Source organism: Physella acuta, unplaced genomic scaffold, assembly GCF_028476545.2.
Source record: "Physella acuta isolate Inbredline_101_S28 unplaced genomic scaffold, ASM2847654v3 ptg002142l, whole genome shotgun sequence".
Taxonomy (NCBI): domain Eukaryota; kingdom Metazoa; phylum Mollusca; class Gastropoda; family Physidae; genus Physella; species Physella acuta.
Window position 1 is genome coordinate 20,853 of NW_026733643.1, and position 25,098 is coordinate 45,950.

The 25,098-nt window shown below is 37.0% G+C and overlaps 2 protein-coding genes across 3 annotated transcripts; one reads left to right on the forward strand and one right to left on the reverse strand.

Annotated features, from left to right (window-relative positions):
- Positions 1 to 1,373: 1,373 nt before the first annotated feature.
- On the forward strand, positions 1,374 to 8,279 carry LOC131932341 (endothelial differentiation-related factor 1 homolog). Of its 2 annotated transcripts, XM_059289239.1 has the most exons (6): positions 1,375 to 1,665; positions 6,426 to 6,477; positions 6,711 to 6,871; positions 6,955 to 7,048; positions 7,193 to 7,230; positions 7,723 to 8,279. In XM_059289239.1, the coding sequence occupies exons 1-6, from the start codon at positions 1,588 to 1,590 to the stop codon at positions 7,726 to 7,728; spliced, it is 429 nt and encodes a 142-aa protein (XP_059145222.1). In that variant the 5' UTR covers positions 1,375 to 1,587; the 3' UTR covers positions 7,729 to 8,279. The 2 variants fall into 2 exon arrangements, with proteins under 2 accessions (XP_059145221.1, XP_059145222.1); XM_059289238.1 differs by having other exon boundaries at positions 1,374 to 1,665; positions 7,193 to 8,279.
- Positions 8,280 to 8,345: 66 nt separating this feature from the next.
- Positions 8,346 to 24,797, reverse strand: LOC131932340 (estradiol 17-beta-dehydrogenase 8; the record flags this gene model as incomplete). The annotated part of the gene is given in 7 exon segments (XM_059289237.1): positions 8,346 to 8,554; positions 8,639 to 8,713; positions 10,519 to 10,646; positions 11,115 to 11,200; positions 12,895 to 12,990; positions 22,127 to 22,317; positions 24,678 to 24,797. Coding segments are annotated over 7 exon segments (713 nt in total), but the record flags the coding sequence as incomplete, so codon positions are not given.
- Between the last annotated feature and the right edge of the window lie 301 nt (positions 24,798 to 25,098).

Below are 25,098 nucleotides of genomic sequence, written 5' to 3' on the forward strand. Positions count from 1 at the left end.
TGGATCGCGACTGGCTATATAATGAACATTTCTTAAAGGACGTGCTCCGTATTCTCCGGGGCCTTGGCCATAAGTGAACTAGATTTTGTGTTGTTTGCAGTGTTTCTTCCACACTTTTTTCTCCGGGGGGGGGGGGGGGCACTTGAAATTTTCGGGGGGGGGGGCGGTAGACTTTCTTCGGGGGGGGGGGGGGGGTGCGGACACTGTTAAAAGTATATATTTTCTATATAAATTATATAAATTTCATTTCGTTCGGGGGGGGGGGGGGGCGGTAGATTTTTTTCGGGGGGAGGGCTCCCCCCCCCCCCCGAAGAGATGCCTGGTTGTTTGTATTTAGCGAGAATGAAGTTCTTAGTATTCATGGGATTCAAAAAGTTATGCACGATGGATGTTTATATTAACCAGAAAGTTTTAGCAGAAGGTGTGATCAGTTATGATTGTTACAAGGATTGAGGAAATAGGATCTCTGCATGTCAAGCAAAGATCAAAGTTAAAAACAATCGAAGATCGAAGATGTATCTGGAATTGGAGACATTTCTGTACCCATGGAACAGATGTAAGCAATGGCCTACACTTATTTTAGCTTTCAATGTATCTCGACTGTTACTTCCCTACATGAGAGTCATAACCAGATTCTAGAATGGGTAGGACAGCCGTTCACGTTTTGTGTTCAGACAACATGGGTTAGGGTTAGGTTTCATACATCTTGTTACCAGTGGCGTAACTACAGGAAAGCTAGCGTAAGCAACGCCTAGAGGCCCAAGGAAAATATGGACCCTTTTCCCTCTCAAAAAAAAAAATAAAAAAAATAAATCTATATGGGAATTTCAATATTTCTTTTATTTAAAAAAATGTAAATCCCGTTTCTTTTCAACTGAGGAAATAATCAAAATTTCCAAAAAAAAAGCCCTCCCCCCCCCCAGGCCCAGCCCTTTGTTACTGTACAGGCAAATAGCATTCAGTGGGGGAGGGGAGGGTCGTACAGGGCTCATATGAAAGTGAAAGGCAACAGCACAAAAACACTGATTCGCAGTTAATATTCATTATTATGTTTTTGTTCTGTGTGAAAATAACATTTCAATGGTTTTGTTCTTAGAACTCAGTGATGTTGATGCATGGTTCATTTTGTACAACGGTAAATATATAGGCCCTACCTAGATTCTAGATATATTTTTAATTTAAAAAAAAATCATATTTTTCATTAAGAAGGGTCCGGTGAATGTGCATATGAAGCTGGTGGTGGATCGGTACCTTCAAAAAAGTTAAGAACCACTTAGGCCTACTAGACTCTAGATCTAAATACAGAACACGTTAATTTTTGTTCTATTCTTTACGGTGTTTATTTGGCCTATACACCGCAAGTCTATTTACGACTTGACTTCGAGTCCACTTTCGGCCAACTATTGCACCATTTCAATAGGCCTAGCATGTAACAGTAATTCTTGTATGCTGTATGTTCATTGTTCTTAAGCAGACGCCGTCTATTAAATAATTTAAAGGCACAGTAACAGGATTTACAACATAGATTCTGTTTTTAAAATCGTTTAAATTTAGATAACGTTAACTTTTAGTAATTAAAGATTAAAAATGGCAGAGTCAGACTGGAGTGAGGTCACCTACATTGGTCACAGACCCGGAAAGGCAGGACAGTTGAGGTCCAAACAGGTAGAATTTAGAGGATCTAGATCTAGTAGTTTTCATTAGTTGCTTCACACCTTTATCTTAAAATAGCATTGAAGGTCTAGTCTGTTTTTGATGAGAGGCTGCCGATCACTAATGAACAGTGTATGGCATATGCGTTAGATTAGGCTTTTTGATGAGAATTACAGAATGATTTTTTTATTAAAAATGTATCAATAATAGCTTGCACACTAGTAAACTAAACCAATTTAGCATATTTTAACTTTCTGTGCAAAGTCATTATTACTGAAAAAAATTCCAAAGTCAGGTCAGCCTGTGGCACCCTCCACTGAACATGACAGAAGGAAAAAAAAACTTGACCCGTGACCTTCATTAAAACAGAATTTGCTTTTGTTTTCTTTTCATTTTTAGTAAATATGTGCTTAATCTTACCCAATAAGTGATAAAAATTTGAAAATTCATTTTAATTAGGCCCTACTGTTGTAAAGTGAGATAAACAGCTTAATAAACACGTGTTTTCTTGAGGGGGTGTGGCACATCCCGACATCGCATTGTTTGTAACTTTATATTTGTGTTTTATGACTATATTTGTTCACAATCAGCATGGTATGCTTTTAATTTTGATAAAGGGTAAGTATACCAAGTTACAAAACCTGAAATCTAACTAATAATTCATACTTTCAGTTTAAAAAAAATAATGAAAACGATCATCAATGAAGAAAGCGTAAACATTCTATTTTTAGGTGTGACATAAAAAACAGTCATAAATCTAGCCGAATGATTGGATTCTTGCGCGTCACACATTTTCCCGCGCTTCGTGTTCACCAAAAAAGATTATAATAAAATGGCATTATTATTTTTACAGAGCATATCTCATGCCTACCATAAATTATTACCAGTTTATTGTAACGTGTGTAAAATTAATGCTTTCAAGTAAAAAATAGCAATAGTCTGGTTAAAAATACCTGCGGTATTTTATAGTTATTTGATTCGAAAGATAAGAATTATATAGAGCTACTTTCACTAAGGCGCCGCTTGCGAGACAAACATAGAAATTAGGCCAAAAGTAGATCCGACAATTCTTAAATAACAGACTTAAATAGAAACGGATAGTTCCGATTTCTTAAATTAACGATGGCTTCGTAATCATTAGTTTTATCGCTCTACCCATTAGTGAAAGCGAAACTCGTCGCCATTTTTGGTAAGCGCATGAGCCGTGAGATGGCTTCAGAACAACAAACCCGGAAGCTGTGAATTCGAACGGCCTACGTTAGATTCACAACTTCTGGGTTTGTTGTTTTGAAGCCATCTCCACAGCTCATGATTACAAACTATGGCTTACTATGGTAATCTATCGGTTTGGGTACGTAAAATCGCCCGCGACTTGTAATGTGAAATACAGGTGACTCCTTAAATTTTAATTATTATTTCACATGTTGATGAGGATTTATGTTTTAAAAAATTAAAAAATGTTTCGATGTTTCATTTATGTACCTGTTTTTAAACAATTGAATTGAAACTTTTCAGTAATAAATGAAGACTAGCGATGTTTCCAACAAATGCAACCATGCTCATTTACTATTGCAGCCATCTTGTTTAAGTTTTATTTTTATAAACTTATAGTGCGAGATTCAGGGGGAAGCCACTCTATTTTACAAATGGCTGCTGTTTATATAGCAAATATTGCTTGCAGACACTGCTGTTTAAAGTTAATTTCTGGCCTATATTGATATATTTAGCCATTGATTTAGGTTTATTAATAATTTATCTATAATATTTGACACAAACATATCACAATAAACTTCTATTAAAGCCTTGACAATGAGGTAACGTTTTCATACATTAATAGCGGCGGGCGATTTTACGTACCCAAAATGATAGATTACCCAAACTACAAAGCCATCGTTAATTTTAGAAATCTGAACTATCCGTTTCTATTTTAGTCTGTTATTTAAGAATTGTCTGATCTACTTTTGGCCTAATTTCTTAGTTTGTCTCGCAAGCGGCGCCTTAGTGAAAGTAGCTCTATATAATTCTTATCTTTCGAATCAAATAACTCTAAAATACCCCATGTATAATAAACCAGTCTATGTGTAGGCCTATATGAAACTTGAAAGTATAAATTTAAGTAGGCCTAATTTACACACATTACAATTAACTGGCAATAGCTTATGGTCGGTATGAGATGTGGTCCGTCCAAATAATAATGCCATTTTATTATAATCTTTTTTTGGTGAACACGAGGCGCGGGAAAATGTGTGCAGCGCAAGAATCCAATCATTTGGCTAGGTTTATGACAGTTTTTTTTATGTCACACCTAAAAATAGAATGTTTACGCTTTCTTCATTGATGATCGTTTTTATTATTTTTTAAACTGAAAGTATGAATTATTAGTTAGATTTCAGGTTTTGTAACTTGGTATACTTACCCTTTATCAATTTTAAAAGCATAGCATGCTGATTGTGAACAAATACAGTCATAAAACACAGAAATAAAAAGTTACAATGCGATGCCACACCCAGGTCACACCCCCTCAAGAAAACACGTGTTTATTAAGCTGTTTATCTCACTTTACAACAGTAATTAAAATTGTCAAATTTTTATTACTTAGGCCTATTGGGTAATATTAAGCACATGTTTACTACAAATAAAATAAAAAACGAAAGTAAATTCTGTTTTAATGAAGGTGACAGGTCAGTATTTTTTCCTTCAATCAAGTTCAGTGGAGGGTGCCACAGGCTGTCCTGATTTTGGAATTTTTTCAGTAATAATGACTTTGAACAGAAAGTTAAAATATGCTAAATTGGTTTAGTTTACTAGTGTGCTAGCTATTTTTGATCCATTTTTTAATTTATAAATCATTATGAAATTTTCATCAAAATGCCTATGAACAGACATGGGGGGTAAAACTTCATTTGCCATTTATTTAATCTAGAAATCTAGATAGCAATAATTATAAACCTAGAGGGCATGGTTCGTTACTACCAACAATATGGCGTCCTCATCGGACGCACATGTTCAAATATTTTCTTATTTAGTTGACTTGACTTTCCTGGAATTAGTTTTAAAAATGATTACCACGTTTAAAATGACGGTTTTCCACGTGATATAAACAAACTGTAAATGGCAGTGTTATAGGCTATATGCCAGAGAAACGATATAAATAGCTTTGGATAACGAAGACTGAATTTCAAAAGGTGTTGCTGATAAAGATCTTTTAAAATATCAGCTGCAACGATATAGAATGGTGGGTGACTAGTTCAATATTTGAGTTAGCAGTAAGTGAAGAAATAAATTGAATATTACATGCTTTTTTTAACAAAAAAAAAATCACGACCAAAAGTCAAATTCTATAATCCCTTTACTCATTACTGCTATTGTGCAGGAGACGTTCGCCTAGCTTGTTGGCTCTATCCAACTCTTTTGACACTTTACGTTTGTGTTATTTATGTTGGTGAGCATTACATGAATATTTTGATTTTTACATTACCTACTGGACAAATTAATTAAGGATTTCAATCTGAACATAGGAAGATAGGAATTAGTTGATATTTCTGTTAAGGCCCGTAAAACATGTTTTTTTTAAAAAAATTTGGCTCACAATATTTATTGGTGTTGGTAAATTGTGAGATGTGAAACATCTTATGGCAAGGCAGTAAACTGTGAGGAGAAAATGCGAGACTTACCTACAGGATTTCGGATAATTTTGCGAGAAACAATTAGCTAGACATTTTTTTCTTACATGGTTTTTCGTAATCTGTTTTTTCTCCAGATGTGTGCAAAAAAAAGTTAAAAACTAAACAAGTAGAGCTCAAAGTAGAATTTAAAAAAACTAAAGTTTATGGCACTAGAACTAGAAGACATTTGCATCACATTCAAAATGTAGATTAACCCCATTTTCTCAACTGAAAACTTATTTTTACATCTCAACATAGTGAGGTCTAAAAATCCATGAAATTCACAATATCAACAACATAATTACACAGAAGTTTCATTAAAGCGTATAGGCCTAGTTATTTATACTTATGTCAAACTTTACAAAATATACCAGTTTATAGCTTATTTCTATAATTATTCTTGAAAAACAAATGGCTGTCCTACCCTTTAAAATTTTTTCACAATTTCAGGCTTTTAGAAACACTGGGGCTGAAAAATGTAACAGTTAAATATATATAAAACATTAGTAAAAAATATGTCTATAAGCCGATTTTTGTTAAAGTTGCAGCATTTACATGGCTAATTATAATTGTTTAGTAATCAAAAGTTACAACTGTCCATCGCCTAATTCAGATAGTGAAGTGTAGGTGAACCGGGTGTTAGGGCCTAATAAGATTTTATTATAATTGATAATGAACAGAATGTATAATTAAAACTGGTCCATAAACCAATTTTATTGATAGATGCAGTTGTTATAAAGCTACTTAAAATAGATCAAATGATGCTAGATCTATAATGAAATTGAAATGAGTATGACCAAACTAAAGTTATGGAAATTTTATTAGGTTTTTATTTGTATTTTAAAAATGAAACCCATACATAAACTATAAACCTACATTCGCCCTATTTTCAGCTCCCTAACCCTATTCTGACTCCTAACCTATCCTTTTTCCAGTACTTACTTAATCTTAACCATAATCTGTCTTTATCCATCTTTAAATGACCCCTGAGTTGGGGTGGAGGAGGGGGGGGTTGTCTTATTTAGTTTTTTGGGTGGGGACAATTAATGATCAATCAATCAAGACCAGGATCCCTTGATTCAGTTTTTTGTTTTCATTTTCTCCCAGGCTGTTAACTCAGCCTTAAGAACTGGAGCTGATGTAGAAACCAGCAAAAAATGTAAGTCCTAATACTGTTTTTTGGACTACTATTTGCTTATTTCTTTACTTTGTTGGACATTGTTGCAGCCTAGATTTTTAGAGTTTTTACCAGTTATTTGAACCCTAAGGGTTTTGGTACCATTATCGGGAAAGCTATCTAAATGTTGGGTAGTAAATTATCCCATTTTTTAATTTTAACTTCATGAATAAAATAACTTTATATGGTTTGTTGCACACATTATTTTTTTATAGTTGCGGGTGGCCAAAACAAACAGATTTTAGCCAATAAGAACACAGCAAAACTAGATAGGGAAACTGAAGAGCTTCACCATGAGCATGTGCCATTAGATGTGGCTAAACTTATCCAGCAAGGTCGACAGGCTAAGGGCTGGACACAGAAGGAACTCGCCACTGTAAGCTACCGCTGATTTTGCTTCACTTTGAGATTCTGATGTTAAAATGGACAGGCAGTGGTAAATTATTTTTTCTTTTACAGAAAATCAATGAAAAACAACAGGTTGTGAATGATTATGAGGGCGGAAAAGCCATACCTAATCAAATGGTATTTGGAAAATTGGAAAGAGTTCTTGGTAATTACATTTTTTCTAGTATTGTTTTCAAAACCTTAGTTTTTATGTATGGGGACATTTGTATTTCATATATCATTGATTTTGTGTGAATTTTGTGTTGATCTAGCTTTTTTCTCTTTAACAATTTGTGCTTTTTGTTGACAGGAATGAAACTTCGTGGAAAAGACAAAGGGCAGCCACTGGTAAAAAAATGATTGTTTGGAGAGTTACTTTTGGCCGCCACCCTCACTTTACACAATTTGATTGTCAGAAAATCAGCACCACTCACATTGAGGGCATGGCCTCCTTGACAATTGAGCACAATTGCTGCAATATCTACTCTACAGTTTTGCATTATTCTTTATATAGAAAAATGACAGATTTTGTAATTCTTACTTCTGTTATTAATTCTTCAGATTGCTAGTTGTTTTGTTGGAAGGTTTAGTTTAATCTCCATTTGAAAAGTCTGCTTATTGTTCTGACTAGAGATAATATGTAGAGCTCTGAACTCACTGAGTTGTTTGAACAATTCAAGCTATGGCCAGGCTGCTGCTTTCTTGCTGGTGTCTTCCATTGAGCCAGTCTTCATAATCTCATGCCTTTTTAATTAGATGAAACATTAATAGGTTTTTAAAATTTCAACCTCTTGATTATATTTCTTTTAATTTATCAATGTTACATTTGTTTCAAACTAGCTATAAAGATGGGGCCACACATGCTATTTAACAACACAAGATGGAGCCACACATGCTATTTAACAACACAAGATGGAGCCACACATGCTATTTAACAACACAAGATGGAGGTATTTTCACCACCAGATGGAACTTCTTTTATCATGTCAAGTTTGGTCACTTGTAACATTATCATAAGAACCATATTGGTGCCTTTTTGTTATACAGAAACTGCACTATGGAATAAATGTTTGTGTTATAGATCTAGTGAGATTCAGTTGAAATGACCATGTCTTTTTGAATCATGAGAATTTTTAAACAATAGCAGTCAACTTTTATGGTTCAATGTTTGCTGATGTGGTCCATGTCTTTGAAAGCAGCAGCCAAAGTTTTGATATTCATTGTTGGAATTATTTGATATAAGACTGGTATTGGACCCTTCAACATTGTTCATATTACTTTTAATCTTAATCATTGCACTTTGATCATCATTAATCTCAGACTCAAGTCTGGGTTTTGTGTTTTTACTCATGGGATGTTTCCAGTTGATTCTGTGAATTAAACTACATTAAATCATTTTTGTCATTTTTCTTAATTTAAAATACATTTAGACAAGCTGAGATCAAAAGAAATTATTTGTCAATAAACAAGTTTATTGTTAATATATGAAAATTAGAATTGTTGCAGGGTAAAAACCCATATTTCAGTGGTATAAATCCAGACATGAATGCTCTTTTGGTGGGATTCCCCATTAACATTCTCCTTAAAGTCCACAAATAACATTGTTGAAAGACTGTCTTAAAACACTGTGTACAGGTACTGGTTCTATTGGAAGCTTAAAAATTGAGGCCACCTGTGAACAAGAAAATAACCAATCAGGACAGTTTAACTAAAGAACTGTACCAAATGCAGAGTTTAAAACTCAACCCATCATCACCTGTTACTTCTATTGCTGTTCCAGTTATGTAGCTGCTACGAGCTGACAATAAAAAGGCACACACTTCAGCAATTTCTGGGGGGGAAAAAATCTATTAGTATTATGGTTGGCTAATTTTTAATATTCTCTGATGTGTAAAATGTCTTTCTTTTATATTTAATAACTTAGCTTAGCGAATCATGTTTAAAAAAATAAATAGGAAAGCTAACCAATGAATTGGAGTATATGGAAATCAGATCTAATGAATGCATACCTTTAATATATGACTAAACTGTCGTAATGTTGGACTATCACAAATGCGATAGAAAAGTGCTTATGACAAGACATTGATAAGAATCTTCTGGCCAATTGGAACAATTAAAAATAAAACTTGTTCAATAGATGGAGGTGGGTGGGCCATGTGTAAGTAAAATGAGAGCAGATGTGCGGTCTATATCTGCTCTTAGCTGGACACCAGAGGGCTAGGGCGGCCAAAAGAAACAGAAGATCAATGGAGAAATAGAAGGAGAGGCATAACATTCCATTAGAGAGAGGTTGTAGCTAGAGACAAGATTATAAGATAAAAAGGTGATGACTTTGGTGCCAATGTGCATTATGATGATTAATCATGTTATTGAAGTTTAGTTTCCACCAGTGGCATCGCTAGGTCTGGTGTCACCCGGTGCGGCACCTAATGGTGTCACACCCACCCCCCCTGAAAGAATTATATATATATATATACATAAAAACTTTTAAGTAAGTGTATATGTATTTAAATATATCTTTTAATGTATTTAAATGTTTTTGAAGCTATGCATTTTTGGGCTTCTTTTTTTTAATGTTTTATAGGAAAATGAGTAACATAGCGACCAATTACTTTTTACAATATTTATGTCCGATAGAAGTTCTTTACCTCTAATAGGTATACTAAATTTGTAATTAAATTATTATAATTTTACATATTCCATTGCATAATATACGAAATTTCAAGACTAACTTGATTTAAGAAGTAAATTAATTGTTTCTAAATGTTTGGCAACTTTTTTCATGGCTGACGAAACCATCAAAATGTGTCAATGTTGCAAGTCAACTAGTTCTATTAATCCGTTTCTCACTTATTATGTAGATTTGTTTCTCGCTTATTATGTAGATTTGTTTCTCGCTTATTATGTAGATTTGTAAATTTCCAATGCGGTTTCCATTTCGCTGGACAGTTATTTGGTGTCACCCCTACCTTTTTGTAGAGTAGCGTCACCGTATATTAATCCACCTAGAATAAGCATTGAGGGGACAAATTCTAACGGTTATTAATTCAAGTGGAAACATCATTGCTTTAGTAGAAAATTGTTAAACATATCAGTTATTACAATTCTCATCAAAAGCTTTTTCCTCAGGCAAATGTTACGTTTAGTTGGCGTCACCCCCCCCCTCCCCTTGATAGCTTTAAACTGTGCACAGATAATACTAACAATGTTTATCTTTAGTAGGTTATTAATACGGCTGGATGTGGCATTGTTTTCTCTATCTATAGCAGATTTATGTCATGGATGTGGCATTGTTTTCTCTATCTATAGCAGATTTATGTCATGGATGTGGCATTGTTTTCTCTATCTATAGCAGATTTATGTCATGGTATCACCCACCCACCAACTTGTCGGGATTTGTCAACTTGACTCTTAGAAGACTATTTAAGTTAATTTAACTATAAATAATTATTCATTTAACTGGTACGATTTTTGTTTTTCTCTATATATTTTGCCATGGTGTCACCCAGTGCGCCCCCCCCCCCCCCCCGCACCCCCTCGCGACGCCTCTGGTTTCCACATCATCAAAGAAGACACATGTAGCTTTGTAAAATTAGCCAATCTTGTTGCTACTAAATTATAGAAATACTTATCAACCTTCAGGGGTTCCTGTTCTTTTTAGAGGTATCATAGCCTTGATCATCATTAAAACATTTTCAGGCACTTTATCAGTCATTGGAGTGTCAATAAATCCTGGCAGGATGGCATTCACTCGAATATTGTACCTAAACATCAATAGGACAGTTACATTTTCTCTTGAATAGTGTACCTAAACATAAATAGGACAGTTACATTTTCTCTTGAATAGTGTACCTAAACATAAATAGGACAGTTACATTTTCTCTTGAATATTGTACCTAAACATCAATAGGACAATTACATTTTCTCTTGAATAGTGTACCTAAACATCAATAGGACAGTTAAATTTTCTCTTGAATAGTGTACCTAAACATAAATAGGACAGTTACATTTTCTCTTGAATATTGTACCTAAACATCAATAGGACAATTACATTTTCTCTTGAATAGTGTACCTAAACATCAATAGGACAGTTAAATTTTCTCTTGAATAGTGTACCTAAACATAAATAGGACAGTTACATTTTCTCTTGAATAGTGTACCTAAGCATCAATTTTATTTGTGTTGTAGTTTATAATGAAAAAAAAAAAGTTTCACAGACAGCCATTTCATACCTGGCCAACTCTTTAGCAGCAGATTTAGTGAAGCCAATGACCCCTGCTTTAGACGCAGCGTAGTTTGTCTGTCCAATGTTACCATTCTGGACAAAATAAAAGTAGAATGACCTAAACTTTATTAAGTAACACACATAACTCTAAGCATATATACATACATATATATTTACATACAAACATATATTGTATTTATATGAGTATGTATACATGTGTAAATTATGTGTGTATGTATAGGCCTATATATGTATTGATATCCAGTGGTCACCGCCATGTGTCAGGGGCGCTCATGGGAGCCCCCAAATACACTACCGCAGGTGCGCCACGTACGGCCCCGCCCCTGGCTCCTTAAAACTAACGTATGTGCCATAGGATAACCCGGGCGCCAGCGGACGTGCCTGATTCAATTAATCGAACGACTATAATGCCCCATTTTAACCATAGTCTATAGCACTGCTTAAAACATAGGCGCCATGGCGCTCATGGGAATGCATGGGGCGTCAAATCGCACACTGCCGGGGTCACCTATGCGAGATTGAGCTTTTTTCCCACAGAAACCTTGGGAATACTCTCAAAAACTCTCAAACTTTCATGGCACTCGGATGAACTGTATCGAACCACATCAGACTTTTTTTATATACCGTTTATAGAGAAAGCTGCACCCTTCCTGGACGGCACCATTGCGAAATTAATAAAAAAAGATTTTTTTGCAGAAACCTCTTCGGGAGTGTTTTAATCAATTCCCTCAAGTTTCATGATGATTGGATGGAAGGTGTCAAACTGCAATAGGATTTTAATTTTTTTACCCCATATATATAGTAGAATCAAATCGCGCCCTGTCTATTTGGAAATTTTTTTTTAGCAGAAACCTTTCTAGGAGTATTTCAACAACAACCCAAAGCTTCATACCGATCGGATGAAAGGTGCAGTAATGAATAAAAGACAGACACACATACATTTATATACATATATATAAAGATAGATAGATTGTTGTTCCTTAGCCCAGTGGTGTAGCCAGGATCGTCTCAAAGGGGGGGGGGGGGGGGGGTGTTCAAATTATATATATATATATATGACAGTAACAATTTTTTTACAGAGTGGTCTATGGGGTTGAACATCCCCCTCCCCTACGCCACGGCTTTAGCCTGGCATAAATGCACTAGCTCTATAAGTACCATGCAACCGAATATGGCATCACTTAAGGAAGGAGGAACAGAAACACTACCTTGCTGCAGCTTATATTATAGATGTGTATACATATAAATTTAAAAAAAATATATATGTGTATATATATGTGTGTATATATATATATATATATATATATATATATATATATATATATACAGGCCTATATATATATATATATATATATATATATATAGGCCTATATATATATATATATATATATATATATATATATAGGCCTATATATATATATATATATATATATATATATATATATATATATATATATATATATATAGGCCTATATATATATATATATATATATATATATATATATATATAGGCCTATATATATATATATATATATATATATATATATATATATATAGGCCTATATATATATATATATATATATATATATATATATATATATATAGGCCTATATATATATATATATATATATATATATATAGGCCTATATATATATATATATATATATATATATATATATATATATATATATATATATATATATATATATATATATATATAGGCCTATATATATAATACTTTAAATGAAGTACCTTCAATATCTTACCTTCCCAACTATACTTGATATATTGACTATTGCTCCATCCTCAACTTTTGCTCTATGCATTGCTCTACTAATTGCTTGATTAATCAAAAATGTACCCTGAAGAAAACAATAAAATGGCATTACAACAATGTATAAAGGAGCTAAATAAAAAAAATGCAAAAGTCAGGTCAAACATTACTCACACTCACACTGCACAAGTTAGGGCAGTTAATTTGTTGGGAATTTTAAAAAAAAAGGAAACAGATTGTTACCTGTACATAAATCCTTTTAATATAAAGGAAAACGTAGGTCTCGTCCAAAATATTAGTAAGGGTATCCAAAACATAATATATCAACTCACGCTTTTCTTTATAGTTATAGTTATTTAAATAGAAAAACATGGGTAACTATATAATATAAAGGATAACTTAACTAAAATTTATGTAGGGACCAACATTTTTCTTTATAGTTATTTAAATAGTAGTGTATTATAATATTATTAATATTATTATATGAGATAAATGGCCCGTTGAGGGAGAAATACAACAAAATCACCACCTCAACTTCAAATTTAACTGGAAATGAAAAATGTCATTGAAAACAGATTTTTATCCATAATCGGCATTTTAACCAGATTTAACCTTAATCTGCACATAGTTATTGCACATCCATATTAAATATAGTTTTAGTCATACCCCTAAAACTTGAATCTAAGCTCAAACTTGACAAAAGACGCATTTAGAGTTTCTTTCAGACAACTCGGGTGGGGTGGGGGGGGGGGGGGGTAGGATGGGAAGGGGTGGACAGAGCCCGTGAAGAAAGTCTACCACCCCCTACAACGACTTAAAACTCATATAGAAAATATACTATTACCAGTGTCCACCCCCTTTTCCCAGGATAAAAAAAAGTCTGAAAGAAACACTTGTTGCATTTGTAGCTGATATTTGAAATTTTTGCAGGTGCGAATAAAATTCTTCAGTGGAAGGGTGCCGGCACTGGTAAAAGTACATATTTTCTATATAAATTCTATTTTATTGGGGAGGGGGGGGGGGGGGGGGAAATTAGATATTTTACCAGGAGGGGGGGGGGGAGGTTTGCCCCAACCCAAAGAGGTGACTGAAAGAAACTCTGCACGCAAACCACTTTTAAGATTAGACAAATGAATTAGGCGGTAATGTCAATGTCTTTTTTATCGAGTATCAATGACGTCATTATTATTGTGTATTTTTTCTACATTGGCTTTTTAATTCTATGTTTACTCTAGAATCAATTATGTCATATTATTGTGTGTACTTTTCACGCTTTAGAATATTTCCTATATGTTCCATGTGACACCACGTTTTGTTTTTCGTTTGACTGTGTGAAACTATTATTATAGATATTTAAAGAAATATTCATTTTTTCCTTTTTATGGCATTCCAGTGTTAGAGCCTTGACGTGGCTTGGCAGCTTGTGTATCTATGACAGTGGCCAAACTAGGTTGGTCACGGGAGAGACTGTCATCTACTCAGGCCACGAGGATAAAAATCATGAACACACGCAAGGTGTAGCCATAATGATGTCTCCAGAAGCAACAAATGCTTTGATTGCATGGGAGCCAGACTCATAGCAGCTCGTTTCAATGCCAAGGGAAGGAAAACAACTTTAATCCAGTGCTATGCACCCACAAATGCTGCAACAGATGAAGAGAAAGAGGACTTCTACAGCGCCCTGCAGGCTCAAATTGACAAATCACCAAAAAGAGATATAAAGATAGTAAACGGGAGACATGAATGCCAAAGTTGGAACAGAAAATAAAGATCAGGAGCTCATAATGGGGAAAAATTGAGCAGGCGTAATAAATGAAAATGGAGAGCATTTAATGATCTAATTATAAGGGGATACAATTTTCTCCCATAAAGATATACATAAAACCACCTGGACATTACCCGATGGCAAAACAAAGAACCAAAGGACCACATCACTGTATCCAGAAAGTGGAGGACCAAAGGACCACATCACTGTATCCAGAAAGTGGAGGACCACGTCACTGTATCCAGAAAGTGGAGGACCACATCACTGTATCTAGAAAGTGGAGGACCAAAGGACCACATCACTGTATCCAGAAAGTGGAGGACCACATCACTGTATCCAGAAAGTGGAGGAACACATCACTGTATCCAGAAAGTGGAGGACCAAAGGACCACATCACTGTATCCAGAAAGTGGAGGACCACATCACTGTATCCAGAAAGTGGAGGAACACATCACTGTATCCAGAAAGTGGAGGACCACATCACTGTATCCAGAAAGTGGAGGACCAAAGGACCACGTCACTGTATCCAGAAAGTGGAGGACCACATCACTGTATCCAGAAAGTGGAGGAACACATCACTGTATCCAGAAAGTGGAGGACCACATCACTGTATCCAGAAAGTGGAGGAACACATCACTGTATCCAGAAAGTGGAGGACCACATCACTGTATCCAGAAAGTGGAGGAACACATCACTGTATCCAGAAAGTGGAGGACCACATCACTGTATCCAGAAAGTGGAGGACCAAAGGACCACGTCACTGTATCCAGAAAGTGGAGGACCACATCACTGTATCCAGAAAGTGGAGGAACACATCACTGTATCCAGAAAGTGGAGGAACACATCACTGTATCCAGAAAGTGGAGGACCAAAGGACCACATCACTGTATCCAGAAAGTGGAGGACCACATCACTGTATCCAGAAAGTGGAGGACCACATCACTGTATCCAGAAAGTGGAGGACCACATCACTGTATCCAGAAAGTGGAGGAACACATCACTGTATCCAGAAAGTGGAGGACCAAAGGACCACATCACTGTATCCAGAAAGTGGAGGACCACATCACTGTATCCAGAAAGTGGAGGACCACATCACTGTATCCAGAAAGTGGAGGACCACATCACTGTATCCAGAAAGTGGAGGACCACATCACTGTATCCAGAAAGTGGAGGACCACATCACTGTATCTAGAAAGTGGAGGACCAAAGGACCACATCACTGTATCCAGAAAGTGGAGGACCACATCACTGTATCTAGAAAGTGGAGGAACACATCACTGTATCCAGAAAGTGGAGGACCAAAGGACCACATCACTGTATCCAGAAAGTGGAGGACCACATCACTGTATCCAGAAAGTGGAGGACCACATCACTGTATCCAGAAAGTGGAGGACCACGTCACTGTATCCAGAAAGTGGAGGACCACGTCACTGTATCCAGAAAGTGGAGGACCAAAGGACCACATCACTGTATCCAGAAAGTGGAGGACCACATCACTGTATCCAGAAAGTGGAGGACCACATCACTGTATCTAGAAAGTGGAGGAACACATCACTGTATCCAGAAAGTGGAGGACCAAAGGACCACATCACTGTATCCAGAAAGTGGAGGAACACATCACTGTATCCAGAAAGTGGAGGACCACATCACTGTATCCAGAAAGTGGAGGACCACATCACTGTATCCAGAAAGTGGAGGACCACATCACTGTATCCAGAAAGTGGAGGACCACATCACTGTATCCAGAAAGTGGAGGACCACATCACTGTATCCAGAAAGTGGAGGACCACATCACTGTATCCAGAAAGTGGAGGACCACATCACTGTATCCAGAAAGTGGAGGACCACATCACTGTATCCAGAAAGTGGAGGACCACATCACTGTATCCAGAAAGTGGAGGACCAAAGGACCACATCACTGTATCCAGAAAGTGGAGGACCACATCACTGTATCCAGAAAGTGGAGGACCACGTCACTGTATCCAGAAAGTGGAGGACCAAAGGACCACATCACTGTATCCAGAAAGTGGAGGACCACATCACTGTATCCAGAAAGTGGAGGACCACATCACTGTATCCAGAAAGTGGAGGACCAAAGGACCACATCACTGTATCCAGAAAGTGGAGGACCACGTCACTGTATCCAGAAAGTGGAGGACCACATCACTGTATCCAGAAAGTGGAGGACCACGTCACTGTATCCAGAAAGTGGAGGACCAAAGGACCACATCACTGTATCCAGAAAGTGGAGGAACACATCACTGTATCTAGAAAGTGGAGGACCACATCACTGTATCCAGAAAGTGGAGGACCAAAGGACCACATCACTGTATCCAGAAAGTGGAGGACCACATCACTGTATCCAGAAAGTGGAGGACCACGTCACTGTATCCAGAAAGTGGAGGACCACGTCACTGTATCCAGAAAGTGGAGGAACACATCACTGTATCCAGAAAGTGGAGGACCACATCACTGTATCCAGAAAGTGGAGGACCACATCACTGTATCCAGAAAGTGGAGGAACACATCACTGTATCCAGAAAGTGGAGGACCAAAGGACCACATCACTGTATCCAGAAAGTGGAGGACCACATCACTGTATCCAGAAAGTGGAGGACCACATCACTGTATCCAGAAAGTGGAGGACCACATCACTGTATCCAGAAAGTGGAGGAACACATCACTGTATCCAGAAAGTGGAGGACCAAAGGACCACATCACTGTATCCAGAAAGTGGAGGACCACATCACTGTATCCAGAAAGTGGAGGACCACATCACTGTATCCAGAAAGTGGAGGACCAAAGGACCACATCACTGTATCCAGAAAGTGGAGGACCACATCACTGTATCCAGAAAGTGGAGGAACACATCACTGTATCCAGAAAGTGGAGGACCACATCACTGTATCCAGAAAGTGGAGGACCAAAGGACCACGTCACTGTATCCAGAAAGTGGAGGACCACATCACTGTATCCAGAAAGTGGAGGACCACATCACTGTATCCAGAAAGTGGAGGACCAAAGGACCACATCACTGTATCCAGAAAGTGGAGGACCACATCACTGTATCCAGAAAGTGGAGGAACACATCACTGTATCCAGAAAGTGGAGGACCAAAGGACCACATCACTGTATCCAGAAAGTGGAGGACCACGTCACTGTATCTAGAAAGTGGAGGACCACATCACTGTATCCAGAAAGTGGAGGACCAAAGGACCACATCACTGTATCCAGAAAGTGGAGGACCACATCACTGTATCCAGAAAGTGGAGGACCAAAGGACCACATCACTGTATCCAGAAAGTGGAGGACCACATCACTGTATCCAGAAAGTGGAGGACCAAAGGACCACATCACTGTATCCAGAAAGTGGAGGAACACATCACTGTATCCAGAAAGTGGAGGACCAAAGGACCACATCACTGTATCCAGAAAGTGGAGGACCACATCACTGTATCCAGAAAGTGGAGGACCACATCACTGTATCCAGAAAGTGGAGGACCACATCACTGTATCCAGAAAGTGGAGGACCACATCACTGTATCCAGAAAGTGGAGGACCACATCACTGTATCCAGAAAGTGGAGGACCACATCACTGTATCCAGAAAGTGGAGGACCACATCACTGTATCCAGAAAGTGGAGGACCAAAGGACCACGTCACTGTATCCAGAAAGTGGAGGACCACATCACTGTATCCAGAAAGTGGAGGACCACATCACTGTATCCAGAAAGTGGAGGACCACATCACTGTATCCAGAAAGTGGAGGACCACATCACTGTATCCAGAAAGTGGAGGACCAAAGGACCACATCACTGTATCCAGAAAGTGGAGGACCACATCACTGTATCCAGAAAGTGGAGGACCACATCACTGTATCTAGAAAGTGGAGGACCAAAGGACCACATCACTGTATCCAGAAAGTGGAGGACCAAAGGACCACATCACTGTATCCAGAAAGTGGAGGACCACATCACTGTATCTAGAAAGTGGAGGAGTTGAATGGATTGTAAGGGTGAAACGAGGTGCGGATGCTGCCTTAGACCACCAACTCGTGGTTGCAATATTAAAATAAAAACTAAAAGCCTACAGGGATTGAGCTGACACTTTTAAGTTCATTAAAACATATCTGAAGAGTCCAAAAGTAAAGGAAGACTTTAACTGCGCAGTAAAAATAGGCACTCTCCTATCTGGCAGAAAAAAAAACAGTTGAGCAAAAAATAGCTAGGAATACAGGAGCTATGGAAGTCAACATGCACTGACATATTGGGAAGGAAAAAAAATGAACAAAAAGAATGGATCACAACAGAGACATGTGCCAAAATGGAAGATAGAAAAGAGATAAAGCAGAAGATGAACCAATGCAAGGATGAAAAAGAGAAAATAAACCTCAGAACACATTATTGTGAAGTAAATCGCATGGTTAGGAAAAGTGCAAAAAAAGACAAAAGTCAGTTCATACAAGAGATGACAGTGAAGAGAGAAACTGCAGCAGGACAAGGAAATATGAAGAGGCTCTATGAAGTAACTAGAACCATATCAGGCAAAAATATTAATCCCAATAAACCAGTTAAGGATAAAGTAGGAAATATCTTAACAAGTGACACAGAACAGAGAGACAGATGGGTACAGCACTTTGATGAGATTTAAAACCATCCTCTCTCATCAAACATCCCTGATATACCACCTGCAAACCACCTACTAAATGTGAGTACAGATTCCCTTCCCCCCCCCTCCCTCCCCCCTCCCCCCCCCCCACACACACAAAGTTAGAAATAATGAGAGTAATAAAGAGCTTGAAAAATGGCAAAGCAGCTGGCCCGGACGGCATCCCACCAGAGGCACTAAAAGCAGACCCAGCCATATCAGCAGACATACTACATCCTCTACTTAAGCTGATTTGGGAAGAGAGATAATTCCCTCTGACTAGAAACTGGGCTACCTGATGAAAATTGCCAAAGAAGGGAGACCTGACACAATGCAACAACTGGAAAGGGATAATGCTTCTCTCAGTACCAAGTAAGGTGCTGACAAGAATCATCCTAGAGAGACTTAGAGATGCCTTGGACAAAAAGCTGAGACAAGAGCAGGCTGGTTTTCGTCAGGACAGGTCATGTACTGACCACATTGCCATGCTGCGCATCATTATCGAACAGTCCCTTGAGTGGCAACCCCCCCTTATACATGACTTTTGTCGACTTCAAAAAGATGTTTGACAGTGTGAATAGAGATGTTATTTGGAAGCTAATGAGCCACTATGGAATACCCAAAAAATGTATATCTATCACACAGAAACTATATGAAGACTCCTCCTGTCTGGTAATACACAAAGGAAAACTAACAAAACCCTTCACCGTGAAAACGGGAGTGAGACAGGGATGTATGCTATCGCCAATGATATTCTTGATGGTAATCGACTGGATCATACTGCAAACTACAAAAATTTTTTACTGATGACATCTCCCTACTATCTCACAAGCATCAACATGCACAAGCCAAACTGAATCGGCTACCTGAACAAGCCTCCAAAGTTGGACAAAAATCAACAAAAGTAAAACGGGGAGGGGGGGGGGGGGGTGTCTCTGCCCCCCCCCCCCTCCCCTGAAGAAAGTGTACCCCCCCCCCTGAACGAGAGGGAATTTATATTGTAAACATATACTTGTACTAGTGTCGTTCGTCCCCCCCCCCCCTCCTCGGAGAAAAAAAGTCCGGAAGAAACACTGTATGGAAGTGCACAGCCCTGTCACTCCAGAGCAAGATAAAAATTTTCAATACAAATGTCAAGGTGGTATTGCTCTATGGCTCGGAAGCGGAGGGCTACAAAAGCAAATACAGATAGGCTACAGTGACTACAGTTGTTTACAAATAAATGCTTACGACATATACTTAAAATAAAATGGCCAGACAAAATATCAAACAAAGACCTGTGGTAAAATACAAAACAGCTGCCAATAGAGAAGCAAATCAAGGCCCGTGGGATGGATTGGTCACACGCTAAGAAGGGAAGTAGGAGATATTGTAAAACATGATATGGACTGCAACCCCCAGGGAAAAAGGAAAGTGGGCCGGCCAAAGATAACATGGAAAAGAACCATAAAGGCTAAGACCGCTAGGCTCACGTGGGCACAGATAAAGAGAGCAGCACAAAACCGAGTCCGCTGGAAAACTGCAGCCCTCTGCTCCCCAGGGGCTACAAAGGGAAAATGAATGAGTGCATTATTACATAAAAGCTTGTTATTAAATTTTTTTTATGCAATTTTTTAACTAATTAACTTTGGATTAGCCTAGATTTTGGATCTCCAACAGAACTAAAAATAGCTTCAACATACTTTATTTGTAGATCTAGATAAATTCATACTATTCTCAAATTTGATGAGCTGCGAAGCCTATAGTAATAATAATTAACAATAGTGTTGGAACCTACAAAAAATGTACAGACTTTTTGTTTAACAGAAAATTTAGCTTTATAACAAATTAAACTTTTCAATGGGCAACATGGCAAGTTTGTTGTGAAACTAATATTTGTTCTAAACTTGTTTTATTAAATTTAAAGGTGCGTTTCTATTTATGAATATAACATTAAATTAATTAACCTCTGAAAATAAAATTGTGTAATACATTGTTCTCTAAATCAATATGGCCTACTTATTTTACAGTTCTACACTTAGTGTAGATTCTCTGGCTAAGCGGAACCAACAAACGAAAATAAAAAAAGTAAACATTTAAATATTCTAACTCGCGAGTTTTAGTAGAATATAGATAAACTACTGTAATTTGAATAAAACAGCAGTATTTTTAAAAAACCATTTAAATTTTTTTCTTTTTTTTAAAATACTGATTTTTCTTAAAATCAGTTTAAAGACATACCATCCCATAGTCTGTTTAAACAAAGCAACACCTCTATATTTTAAATATCAGCCCAAACAACAGATTAGTTTCACTTTGATAACAACTACATTTTCTTGTCTATTTTTTAAGTTATTCACATCATTATCTATATATATAATTCTCTTCTTGGAGACCATAGAAAACACCAAGCTGTAAGCGCGCCTCCTATCAGCCCCCTCTCTTCCTCTCTAGGCATATCGCTACCACACCCACCCCCACACGGTCTGGTGAGCTGTGGTTCACGCTAAATGTTTACAATCGTAGAGCCGAGTTTAGTGACGGCTATTAGGGGCATATAATTTAGTTTGAAACGATTTTAAACTTAGGGGAGGTAACTAAGAGGAGGCTGTTTTCACGGGGGGGGGGGGGGGGTGGATGTAGGGGTTGTGGGAAAGGAGGGTTTTAGTTTTTTAAAGCAAATATTTTCAGTGGCAGCATTCAAATTATGAATTACTGAAAAGTAGAAGATAAAACAATAGCGGCGTATGATTCGCCGCGGGTCGGCTCGTATGGTTATAATCCCTTAGTACATAAAGAAAATAATATTGCTGGGTAATATCTTGATACTGACCTTTAAGTTAACATTAATCACATCATCAAAAGCTTGTTCATCAAGTTTTAAAAGAAAATTATCCTTAGTGATTCCAGCAGCATTGACAGCTAAAGTTGGAACGGATTTGAATTTTTCTTCAACTTGTGACAGCATACTTGTAACTTGTGCAGAGCACGCAACATTGGCGGCAAAAGCTTCATGGTGGGTTGCTGCATGTCAATACACAGTTCAAAACATTGAAAAATGTGCATAGAAAGACAAATATGGACTCATGCTAACATAAATATCTTACAGTCTATGCCCAGAATGCTGGCCATTTTGTTTATTGATTTGGATAGCCTGTTTGTAAGAAACACTGGGTTAGAGAGATGTTTGTAAGAAACACTGGGTTAGAGAGATGTCTGTAAGAAACACTGGGTTAGAGAGATGTTTGTAAGAAACACTGGGTTAGAGAGATGTCTGTAAGAAACACTGGGTTAGAGAGATGTTTGTAAGAAACACTGGGTTAGAGAGATGTCTGTAAGAAACACTGGGTTAGAGAGATGTTTGTAAGAAACACTGGGTTAGAGAGATGTTTGTAAGAAACACTGGGTTAGAGAGATGTTTGTAAGAAACACTGGGTTAGAGAGATGTCTGTAAGAAACACTGGGTTAGAGAGATGTTTGTAAGAAACACTGGGTTAGAGAGATGTCTGTAAGAAACACTGGGTTAGAGAGATGTTTGTAAGAAACACTGGGTTAGAGAGATGTTTGTAAGAAACACTGGGTTAGAGAGATGTTTGTAAGAAACACTGGGTTAGAGAGATGTTTGTAAGAAACACTGGGTTAGAGAGATGTTGGTTTATTTATTCTGGCTGTAGACTACACCAAACTATAAAACTGTACAAAACTGATATAGAAATTATGACTAGCGTGCCCGTCCCCCGCGCGCTGCTGCGGGGGTTAGAAGAAAGTCTGAGAATAGCCTGTGGCAAATCACACTATGCGCAAATGGCACGGACTCGCCGGATTAAGTATAGTGAATGACTATAATGCGACTTCTTATCCATATTCTATCACGCTTTTTAAAACGAATGTATGTGCTATAGCGCTCACGTGATAACCCGGGGTGCCAAATTGCACCCTGCTGGGCACCGCCAATTCAAAATCGAAATTGTTTTCTCACAAACCTCCCCAGAAGTATTCTCAACAACTTCCCAAAGTTTCATGGTGATCGGATGATAGGTGTAGTAATGCATAAAAGAAATACAGACAGACAGCCACACATACATTGCTTTTTATATATGTATAGATTACATTCATAAATGTTTTGTTTAAACAAAAGTGAAAGTCATCCTAGAAATGAAATAAATTTGATTCCTAAATTAAACTCAATCACACACATTTAGTGCAATCAATATAACATTGATATAACAACAATCAATATAAGATTGATATAACAAGTCTAAAGTGTAAGCATTCTATAACCCATAAAAACCATGAACAATTGCATACTTATTTTTTTTGTTGCAAAAATAAGACAATCCTGATCATAACCCACCCCATAACTGTTACTCCTCATATTATACACACAATAGCTAAGAAATACCCTACTTCCCATGAACAATAAAAGAATTAGATAAAGATTGGATCACAACATACTATAGGACACAGCTTGCTATATCTTTAATAGAAACAAGTGTCAAGCTTTCTATCCTATTACAAGCAAAAATGTAAAAACAAGTAGTGTCAAGGTATTCAGTCCACAATTCTAATAGGCAGATATGTGTTAAATTACCAAAAAAAGATTTAAAAAATCAAAGTCATAATGGTTCAAAACCAATAAACACCAAACATGAGACTTAACAATAAAACAAAACCTAAAATTAATTACAAACCTCAAATGAGTAGCCTTATTTTACACCAGTTTAAATGTTAAACTAGCTCAATGCTGAAAAGAAACTTAATTTATAATAGATTGTGCACTACAAAAAAACAGTTCATCCTACCCATGTAACGTTACTTAACATTTTAATGCTTTACTCATGCTAGTGCTATAGACCACAACCTCTCATATTAAATTAATAGAAAAAATCAGTATTTCACTCCCAATATGAATAATACACTACTTGGTAGGACACAATTATTTTAAAGTAAATCATGTAATCATCCATATCAGAGTTAGTTCCCAATACTTAGATTCTTAATACTACCCAGTCCAAATACTTCTCATTAGGTAATTATCAAAATATGAATTAGGCATTTTCTGAGTTTCTTCAATGTAATGCTAAAAGAGATTTCCTCCAACACAACTGTCAATATGTTTTGTGCCATTTGGCCAGTTGACTCAGATTTCAGCATGCTAAATACTATTCTTTCTAGAGTTGCTTTTGTCCACAAAAGAACAAAATGCCATGTAGCAGTTGTTTGATTTTGGAGTTTTCTCTACTAGATGGGTGGCTGTCACCAGCTAATGAGACTGCTATGGCCAGGGGTTCAAACTCTGGACTTTAAGAGTTAGCAATCAATGGCCCTCCAGCTTGACCACACCATCCCCTTTTCCCTGAGCAATCATGAAGAACATAGCTTACAGTTGGGTAAAGATGAAACAGTTTCTTGGGCTGATGATTTATTCAAGTCAACCACTGCTATTTTAGCTCCTTCTCTGGCTAAAACTGAACACACAGCACGTCCAATCCCACTTCCGCCTCCTACAAGTAAAAATAAAATTACATAATGTAACAAATGCTACATAGAATGTCTGCACAGAAGGCAATGCCATAGGCCAACCAATATTTCTGTACAAAATATTATTACATAGAACAAGAGTATGTCTGTATATACATACATATTTCTTTATATCATCTATATGTATGCCTGTCAATATCTTTGTCTATCTACCTATCTACACATACACACAATAAGGAAGGATCAAATATGTAAGAAATAGCACACTAACAACCATGCAATGTGTGTGTGTGTATGTATACATAACATGTCATTTAATCAGGC